At 57.5% G+C, this 9,785-nt stretch overlaps 2 protein-coding genes across 4 annotated transcripts in view; one reads left to right on the top strand and one right to left on the bottom strand.

The window, feature by feature from the left end:
• Nucleotides 1–2,102: 2,102 nt before the first annotated feature.
• Nucleotides 2,103–4,481, top strand: DNPH1 (2'-deoxynucleoside 5'-phosphate N-hydrolase 1; the record flags this gene model as incomplete). The annotated part of the gene is given in 5 exon segments (XM_069562750.1): nt 2,103–2,184; nt 2,187–2,216; nt 3,771–3,839; nt 4,010–4,120; nt 4,297–4,481. Coding segments are annotated over 5 exon segments (441 nt in total), but the record flags the coding sequence as incomplete, so codon positions are not given.
• Nucleotides 4,482–4,957: 476 nt separating this feature from the next.
• The window catches only part of CUL9 (cullin 9), a 37,333-nt gene continuing 32,505 nt past the window's right edge, over nt 4,958–9,785 (bottom strand). For 2 of the 3 annotated variants that reach the window (XM_069564531.2, XM_069564532.2), the window contains exons 32-41: nt 8,558–8,698; nt 8,281–8,445; nt 7,971–8,134; nt 7,543–7,636; nt 6,970–7,044; nt 6,739–6,849; nt 6,534–6,651; nt 6,106–6,239; nt 5,371–5,444; nt 4,958–5,283 (exon numbers count right to left, since the gene is read on the bottom strand). In XM_069564531.2, coding sequence (XP_069420632.1) covers nt 5,085–5,283; nt 5,371–5,444; nt 6,106–6,239; nt 6,534–6,651; nt 6,739–6,849; nt 6,970–7,044; nt 7,543–7,636; nt 7,971–8,134; nt 8,281–8,445; nt 8,558–8,698 — 1,275 coding nt within the window. In that variant the 3' untranslated portion in view covers nt 4,958–5,084. Of the gene's footprint in view, nt 5,284–5,370; nt 5,445–6,105; nt 6,334–6,533; nt 6,652–6,738; nt 6,850–6,969; nt 7,045–7,542; nt 7,637–7,970; nt 8,135–8,280; nt 8,446–8,557; nt 8,699–9,785 lie in introns of all 3 variants that reach the window. The other variant, XR_011251474.2, reaches the window with a different exon arrangement.

Here is a 9,785-nt window from a genome sequence, read left to right as displayed (position 1 = left end):
TAGCAAAGTAATGCTCAAAATTCTCCAAGCTAGGCTTCAACAGTACGTGAACCAAGAACTTCCAGATGTTCAAGCCTGATTTAGAAAAGGCAGAGAGGAACCAGAGATTAAATTGCCAACATCCGTTGGATCATAGAAAAAGCAAGAAAATTCCAGAAAAGCATCTTCTTCTGTTTCATTCACTACACTAAAGCCTTTGACTGTGTGGATCACAACTCTGCAAAATTTGTAAAGAGATGGGAATCCCAGACCACCTTATCTGCCTCCTGAGAAACCTGTATGCAGATCAAGAAGCAACAGTTAGAACTGAACACGGAGCAATGGACTCGTTCAAAATTGGGGAAGGAGTACATCAAGGCTGTATATTTTCACCCTGCTTATTTAACTTATATGCAGAGTACATCATGCAAAATGCCAGACTGGATGAAGCACAAACTGGAGTCAATACTGCAGGAGAAATATCAATAACCTCAGGTATGCAGATGACACTACCCTTATGGCAGAAAGCAAAGAGGAACTGAAGAGCCTCTTTATGAAAGTGAAAGAGAGTGAAAAAGCTGGCTTAAAACTCAACATTCAAAAAACTAAGGTCATGGCGTCTGGTCCCATCACTTCATGGCAAATAGATGGTGAAACAATGGAAACAGTGACAGACTTTATTTTCTTGGACTCCAAAATCACTGCAGATGGTGACTACAGTCATGAAATTAAAAGACACTTACTCCTTGGAAGAAAAGCTGTGACTAAGCTAGACAGCATATTAAAAAGCAAAGACAAAACTTTGCCAACAAAGGTCCATATAGTCAAAGCTATGATTTTTCCAGTAGTCATGTATGAATGTGAGAGTTGGACCATAAAGAAGGTTGAGTGCTGAAGAACTGATGTTTTTCAACTGTGATGTTTGAGAAGACTCTTGAGAGTCCCTTGGACAGCTGGAGATCAAACCAGTCAATCCTAAAAAAGGAAATCAGTCCTGAATATTCATTGGAAGGACTGATGCTGAAGCTCCAATACTTTGACCACCTGATGTGAAGAACTCGTGAGAAAAGACTCTGATGGCGGGAAAGACTGAAGGCAGGAGGAGAAGGGGACGACAGAGGACGAGATGGTGGGATGGCATTACCGACTCCATGGACATGAATTTGAGCAAGCTCTGGGAGATGGTGAAGGACAGGGAGGCCTGGTGTGCTGCAGTCTATGGGGTTCCAAAGACTGAGCGACTGAACAACCACCACCCAAGCCAGACCCCTCTCCCAAATCCTCTGCTTTAGCTCCTCTCTGAAGTACCTAGATAATAGTATCTAGGTACTTGGCAGATGCTCAAGCCACCACCCACCAAATGGAAGAAATTAACTACCTGATGACCATGAGCACGTGGCCCACAGACCTACTGGAACCTTAACCCCTGACACAGGGCTCTGTTAGCTCAGCATCAACCAATCAGACAACTGTGCAGGAACATACCATACCCTGGGACTCCCGGCCCTCACCTGGCCTTAAAAATGCTCTCTTGTACCCCAGCAGGGAGTTTGGGTGTTTTGAGCCCCCTGTCCTGAATTCCCTGCTTTTGGGGCCTGGCAGTAATCTGTACTCTTCCCTTCACCCACAACCCCGCGTCGGCAGAGGGGTTTTACTGGGAAACCGGGAGCTGACCCAAGGCTGGCTGCTCCACAGGCTGGCTTCAAAGTTTGGAGATATTTGGAAGAGAGAACCTGTAGGATTTGCTGACGGATTGGGTATAGGAGCTGATGAAAAGGGAAGAGTAAAAATTGACTCCAAGGTTTGGGACCTGAGGAGCTCGGAGGAAGGAGTCGCCTTTAGCAGAGATGGGGGAACCTGGGGGCGGCAAGGGGCCATGAGTGAGGAGGCAAGGACCCCGCCTTCTGCCTGGCGGTGTTAAAGAAGCCCGGGAGGCGCTGGGTCCCCAGACGTGCATATCCTTGGCGTCAACAATTCACAGGTGTGGACCCTCGGGAAGGAAGGCTCCGCAGGACGGGTGGGTGGGGCCGGGGCGCTGGTAGCCCGCGGGCGCCCCCGGGGGCGGAGAGGGGCGCGCGGCGGCTGGAGCGCCGGGAACCAGCCCGCAGGCACTGTTCTGATGGACCATCCGCGGCGGACGCGAGGACAGGGAGCCGGACGTAGGGATCGTGTCCCGGCTGCGGCGCTTCGGGGCGGTTCTTTCTGAGCCCTGGCGGCTGCTGAGCAGGATGTGAGCGGTGAGGCTGCCAGGGCGCGGGCGGCGGGGAAGGAGAGGGCGGCTCTGGCCCCTCGACAGAAACTGCGCTCAGTCCGTGCCGCTGGGCTCGCCCACCGGCGGGGAACCTCCGGGCGGGGACCTACCTGAGAAGGAACTGCGGCCAGGGATCAGACCGCGTGCGTCCGACCCGGGAGCCCACTCCCCGCATTGGTACTGTCTTGACCTTTTGGGTCCTTTGTGGAGAACTGCTTGGGCTCCTTCCGGAGGCTTTTGTAGGAGCAGGATGGGAGGGGGCCGCGCTGACCTCTTCTCTCTCACCTAGCACAAAGCTTCCCTTTCACGTAGAGGTATCCTTGACTCGACAGACCCCAGGTCCTGAGAACACCGTCTCTCTCAGATCCCCTGATCAGACTGTTGCCAGTGCCTCCTGCTCCTGCGGCGAGGTAGTCCCTTATCCTGGCTGGTTTTCTACTTCGGAAAGGGTGCCAGAACTCTCGCACTTCTCAGAAAACCTCAGGGGTGTGTCCCCCTTTTCCCTCCCATGGGCAGAGCCGGGATGCAGTTCTCAGAGACCTCTTTATTTGAATTTGATTTTTGACTGCCCTGGGTCTTCATTGCTGCGCACGGGCTTCTCATTGCAGTGACCTCTTTTGTTGAGGAGCCTGGGTTTGGCAGTTGTGCCCTGTGAGCTTAGTTGCTCCACGACGGGCATGTGGAATCTTCTCTGTTCAGGGATGGAATCCATGTACTCTGCCTTGGCAGGTAGATTCTTAACGACTGGGTCACCAGGGAAGTCCCTGGGGCATCCTCTTTAAAAAGATGCATCAGGAAGTTGCTGGTGCTTTGGGAAGGGCCTGTGCTCAACAGTGTTCTGAGGGAGCTTGTTGAAAATGCAGATTCTGGGATAAAACCTTTGAGTCCATTTTTAAGGAGCTCTCCAGTTATTCTGCCCTGCTCTGGGGCATGTGACCCTCATGTTCCCAGTGGGTGACATCGAATCAAGCTGGAAAGCTGGGATCCCTGTGACCCCAGGATCTCCCCTGCCTTCACACCACCTCCCACTGGTTACACTTTGCTTTCAGGCAGTGATTCTCAAACTCGCCTGGGTATGAGAATCACCTGGAGAGCTCAGTCAGCGGTCCAGGCTCATCCATACCTGGGTCTTTGTAGTTGATCTGGTTCTCAGGTGGTTCTCACCCCCACCAAAGCCTGAGAGCCTGTGGGGCCCTAGGTTCCTTGCGCGGGCCAGCCTCTTGCTCCTCCTGCCTGTCCCCACCTGGGATGTGATTCCTCCTCCTCTCTACCTCTGATCACTGACCCGCAGGGAGTCCCTCCATCTCACCTGTACCACTCCTGTCGTTGGTCACATTCCACCCCCCTGCACAGGACTGCATTTTCCTTGCAGGCTCTTCCATTTCCTTAATTCATAGAAGCCTAGTGTTGGGTGGGCCCTTGGAGGCCATCTCTCTGTCCCCTCCCGTTCCCTGAGCAAGGTGGGCCTGAGGGTGTCTAGGGCAGAGGAGAAGAACTGAAGCCCAGGGTGGGCCCCTGACCAGCTTTCCCTCAACCACAGGGGAAGAGGCTGCTGGAGGCGACAAGCTCATCCATGATCGGGACGTGGCCTGGCTGCAGCAGGCAGATGGTGAGTGGTCCCCCGTCCTGCCTGCAAACTCCCCTGGGGTCCTAGATCCCCTGGACCTGCCTGGCTCCCCGCCTCCAAGGGACTCCCTAAGTTCCCTTCTCACCACAGCCAGACTGTGTCGTGTATCCTTCACAAACCCGAGGGTGAGCCTTGGTCTCCTTTCTTCCCAGTGGTTGTGGCAGAAGTGACCCAGCCCTCTCTGGGGGTAGGGTATGAGCTGGGCCGGGCAGTGGCCCTCCGCAAACCAGTCCTGTGCCTGTTTCGCCCAAAATCTGGCCGAGGTGAGCCTCCCAGCCCTGGCCTCCTTTCCCAGCTCTCTGAGGTCCCTGCCCTCTTCTCCTTCCTTGGGGGCCTCTGAGCGCAGTGCCCACCCCAGAAAGGGAAGGGCAATGGGCACTGTGGGGGGGCAGCGTGGAAGTGGCGGGGGAGCCACCTTCACCCCCATCCTTCTTGCCAGTGCTCTCAGCCATGATCCGGGGAGCAGCCGATGGCTCCAAGTTCCAGGTGTGGGACTACGAGGAAGCAGAGGTGGAGGCCCTGCTAGATCGATACTTTGAGGCGTATCATCCTAAGCAGGTGGCTGCCTCTCCTGACCCAACTGCTTGACTTCACCGCAGTTTTTATTAAATTCTCCTGACCCCAGACTTGGCTCCTGGCTCTTAGCCCCAATACTGATTCATGGCATGTATACAATCCTGACATTATGTCACACTGTGGGTAGAGGAAGGTCCAGTTCTCAATAATATCCTATATCCTAACACGCCCCTCAACTTCAACATGTAGAGACCTTTAAAGGTCCACAGGCCCCCAAGAGGAGGAGACTTTCTAACATGCTCAAGCTCCCTGCAGGAACATTCAGGAGTTTGGATGAAGCTGATTGTGGCGGGGGTGGGTGACCATTCCTTCCTGTCCCTGTGCTAGGTCCGAGGCTTGTGGGCTGAGTACCAAGGACACTTATTTCCCTTTATCAATGTAAGTCACAGCTGTCTGCTGTGGGCTTTGAGGATGGATGTCTGGATGCCTAGAGCAAAGAGCAGGGGAGGAGGAGGATTGGCTGTGTGTGATGGCAGGGGGAGCTGAAGTGGCCCTTTGCGGAAACCGGTCTGCTTCCAGAGAAGTATATGAAAAAAAAAGTTTATTCACTGAACAGAAGATGGTGCCACAGGCGCCTGCCACTGTGTGCGGGGACAGTGGTGCGCACCTGACCCGGGACCCCGGGCTCTGGTGGCCTCTGCGTCCTGCCCCTCAGTCGTAGCCCTCATCATCATCCTCGTCGTCGTCCTCATCGCCGAAGAAGAAGGTCTCTCGGTCCAGGTTCTCAGACTCCTCATCATAGGAGAAGCTGTCATTGTCCAGCTCCTCCTCAAACTCGTCCTGCTGCCACTCGGGCACCTCGTCCTCGTCCTCGTCCTCCTCCTCCTCCAGTCCTGAGGAGCCCTGGGGCCTGGGAGAGCGCACGCGCAACCTCAGGGCCATGGCGCCTCCCACGCCCCCTCCTACGCCCCCCTGCACCGGGGTCCCCTCCACTCACTGACTGCCGGGCACGTTGGGTCCCTTCGCCTCCCGGGACTCGGAGGATGGACTCTGGAGACCAACCCGGAAATCCTGGCAAGGAGATGGGAGGATGTGGGGAGCAGCAGAGTAGAGGACACTGGGCCCTGGCACCCAGCCTTCCTTCACCCGGATCCCCCAGGCCCAAGAGCCACCTGGCCTGCCAGGAATGCTCCCCCCACCAACCCCAGCACGGTGCTTCGCGAGCCATTGACTGCGTAACATGACAGGTAGTCTCCAGCGACCCAGGATACGGCGGTGAGGCAGCACGTACCCTTACCTTTGTGTGTTCATGCCTTTTCTGCCCAAGTTACATACTAGTCCGTAAGCTCCCTGAGGGCGGGATTCCTAGTTCAGACTCAACATCAGTGTATTGGAGCCGGAAAGAACCTCAGCTCCTTTACTCTGGTGGGTCCCTGCCCTTTGGCCCCCAACTCCTAGGATTCTAAATCCATATCTGGGGAGAATCTTTTGAAAAAGTTCTCCAAGTGAGTTCTGGAGAGCAAGCACCTGGCCAGATACCCTTAACTTGGGCTAACTACCTCCTTCATTTTGTAGGAAAGGCCAGGTGGCCGAGGGGCAGGGCTGGGAGGTGGGATACAGGCTGGGTCCCTGTGCCGTGGAATCCTTTCCATCAGGATCCCCCCAGGGCACCGGAGGCTGTGGCAGGTGGTGCTGAGTGAGGGCAGGAAGGCTGGGTCGGGTGGGTGGCTACCTGGGTGGAGTGCTGCAGGATGGCCAGCAGCCGCTCCTGGATCCGCCGCAGCAGCTCCAGGCCGGTGTTGAGGTGCTCCGCCCGCAGGAGGCGCAGCGAGGAGGCCAGGTCTCTGCAGTGCAGCAGCGTCTCCTCTGCAGAGGGGGCAGGGCGCGGGGCTCCCTCCCTTCTTCCCTTCCTCCCACAGACGCCTACCATGCGCTCCCCACATCTACCAGGGCTCACAGCCTAGAGGTGGGGACACGTCATAATCAAAGCAAAGGTCGGGTGGGGGTGTGCACCGTGGACCTGCGGGGTGGAACTTGAAGATGGTAACAAGGCTACGAGGCACAGGAAGCTCCAGGGGCCAGAATGAAGGTGGGCGGCTGGGGCCGGGTTGCCCACCCATCTTTATGTTGGGGGTAGGTGCCAGGGGGATGGGGGCTCACCCAGGAGGATCTGCAGGGCATTGGTGTGCAGCTCCAGGGCCTCGATCTGCTGCTCCACGATGTCCATGTGCTCTGTGTCCTGGTTGTAGAAGCTGTACACGCAGGCGTAGGCCAGCACCTGCGGGCCCCGGCAGGCTCCTGCTGAGGCCACCTCCCACCCTCCCCCTCTTCCCGCCCACCCTCTGCCCAGCCCACCCCACACAACCTTTCGTGCTTGCTCGAGACCCCGGCAGGCATCACTGAGGAAGGTGAAGGATTTGGGTGGGGGCACCTCGTGGATGGCAGACACGCGGTTCCGCAAGTTCACAGCAAAGTCCTGTGCAGAGAGGTGGCTGTCAGCACCAGTGGGCACAGCCCCACCCCTCAGAAGAGCGCCTGGCCATCCAGCCCAGCCCTCTAACCTCCTTGGCCACCTCACTGTCCCCTCCCTGCTCACCCGGGCCTGGTGATGGAAAGTACACCTCTCGTTGTAGTCCTGGAAGCGCTTCTCCTGGCGCGCGGCTTTGCTTACCTGGTGAAGACACATCAGAGGGCTGTTGGGTGATTGGCAGGACAAGATGAGGTTGGTTATTCCTCAGACCAGCCACCATTCACGGAGGCCTGCTGCTGCTCTACCCAGATTTCTTCATTCATTTCTCGTAACTGAGATGAGGGTGCTGAGGCCTGGTAGGTTGACTACACAGTGAAGCCAGGCCCTGACTCAGAGTCCTTGCTCCGCTCTGCCCTGGGCCTCCTGGGAGCGCCCAGCCCACCACAGCCTCTCTGTAGCGCCGCCCCCCCGGTGTGGGACGGCCAACTCTGGGGCGGAAAGTCTCTGTGCACAGACCTCCCAGGACGGAACTCCCAGCACCTGCAGGCCCTGGGGCCTTCAGTCTTCTCTCCATTGAGCCTTGTTCCACCTCTCTGGCTGCTTGGGACATGGAGCTGTCTGCACCCAGCCCCGGAAACAGCATCCCACCCTGCCCGCCCTGGGGCCTCTGCCCGCCTCCTCTGGGCACCAGCCCCTTACCATGGCGGAGCAGTTGTAATAGTCTTTGTGATTTGGCTTCCAGGACTTGAGGCAGCGCCAGCAGAATCCATGATTGCATTTGGCACATGTCATGCTGTGGAGGAGGCTAGCTGGTCAGGGTTCCTGCCTCTGGCCAGGGCTCCACCAGGAATACCCAGGGCCTGGACACACCGCTGGCCCTTCTCATGCCCTCTTAAGTCTTAACCTCACTAATCCCTACTAACCACATCCTGGCTTCCAAATCCGCCCATACATGCAGGCTTAAAAGTGGGGGAACACTGGAATCACTGGAGGGTGCAAGGAGGTAGCTGAGGACCTCCCTGTGGTTCTTGAGCTTTCTGGTCCGTCCACTGCCCCTTACTTCTGCCAGGTCTCCCACCCTCTCCCAAGCCTCCAACCCTGCCGCCGCCCACAGTACCCCCTCTTACTGCAGACACCCCTCGTTCTTCTCAATGGGAGCCTGACAGCTGGGGCAGCGCTTGGAGATGAGCTTCGTCAGATGCTTGCTCTGGGCCTCCACGCTCATGCCGTCGTAGTAGCCGCCGTCATCCACCCACTGAGACATGTGGCCACAGCTGGCAGGGTAGTGTGCCTAGGGGAGGAGGGGGCGGCGAGGGCACAGCTGAGTCCTCATTACAGACGGGTTGGTGCAGGCAGGACAGGGCAGGGTGCTTGGGGTCGGGGGTCAGTGAGGGGTGTGGACCCCAGCAATGGGGCAGAGCCAGGGTGGGCTCCCACCTCAGGGAAGCTACAGCTGAAGCAGGAGGCCCAGCCACACTTGGAGCAGGCGGTCCCGCAGCCCAGGCCTTGGCGGCAGAGGATGCGGTCGCAGCCCTGGGGGTTGGTGCACCAGGTCAGGTTGGCGCAGCTCTCCACGTAGCCACGCAGGAGGGCCTTCTCGTACTGTGGGGATGCAGGGGCCATGCGGTGAGTGCCTGGCTCTCCGACACCACACCTCCAGGCCCCCCGCTCCCCAGGGCTGTGCCCCGGAGCGCCTCGAGGCAGAGTAGGGTACCTTGGAGATGACCTCTGGCGAGGAGACAATGGCACGGATGAAGGCCCCCGTGGGCTGGGCCGGGCACTCAGCAATGGGGCAGGTGCAGTTCAGCACAAGGTTCTGCTCAATGCGCGTCGTCAGATACTCATTCCAGCAAGACTGGGAGGGAGACGGGAGCGGCTGCTCAGGGACAGCACAAGAGCAGGAACCCTCCCCGACATGGGCAAGGCCAGAGACAGGGCTGCTGCTCCATCAGCCTCAACACTGACCCTAACCTTTCTGGCCTCCAGGGGTTTTCCTGATTGGCCCCAATTACAGTTCACTTTGAGGTGTGCAGACCAAAATGGTAATTAAAATTATTGTTGGGGTGGGTGTGAATAGATGGGTAAATAGAATCAAGAAAAAGAAGAGTCAAGTTCTGAGAAAGACTTGGAGACAGCAAGAAAGCCAGAGAGAAAGAAGGCCTGAGGGGCTGGCCAGGGCCCACTGTGCTGTAGCTGTGCCCTCATCTGGCTCAACTTCTTGCCTCAGTCCTGTCTCTATGCCCCTGCCTCCCCAGACCGAGATGCCTCCAGTGCACCTATAAATTCTGATCAGCCCCCCAGCCCCCATCACCAGTGCCGGAGCTGACACAACTCATAAATCCTCCTACTATCATGTCACTGCCGTACCCAACCCAAGCCCTCATCCCCTCCCCCAACACCAGCCCTCATCATCCCCTCCCCAACACCAGCCCTCATCATCCCCTCCCCAACACCAGCCCTCATCATCCCCTCCCCAACACCAGCCCTCATCATCCCCTCCCCAACACCAGCCCTCATCATCCCCTCCCCAACACCAGCCCTCATCATTCCCTCCCCCAACACCAGCCCTCATCATCCCCTCCCCCCAACATCAGCCCTCATCATCCTCTCCAACACCAGCCCTCATCATCCCCTCCCCAACATCAGCCCTCATCATCCCCTCCCCCTACACCAGCCCTCATCATCCCCTCCCCCCAACACCAGCCCTCATCATCCCCTCCCCCAACACCAGCCCTCATCATCCCCTCCCCAACATCAGCCCTCATCATCCCCTCCCCCCAACACCAGCCCTCATCATCTCCTCCCCTGAAACGTCAGCCCCCCTCATCCCTTCCCCCAACGTCAGCCCCCTTCATCCCCTCCCCCAATGTCAGCCATCATCCCGTCGCCCTCAACATCAGCCCTCATCATCCCCTCCCGCTCAATGTCAGCCCTCATCATCC

Source organism: Ovis canadensis, chromosome 20, assembly GCF_042477335.2.
Source record: "Ovis canadensis isolate MfBH-ARS-UI-01 breed Bighorn chromosome 20, ARS-UI_OviCan_v2, whole genome shotgun sequence".
NCBI classification, from domain to species: domain Eukaryota; kingdom Metazoa; phylum Chordata; class Mammalia; order Artiodactyla; family Bovidae; genus Ovis; species Ovis canadensis.
Note: the sequence above shows the minus strand (reverse complement) of the source record. Positions and strands in the feature narration are given on the sequence as shown.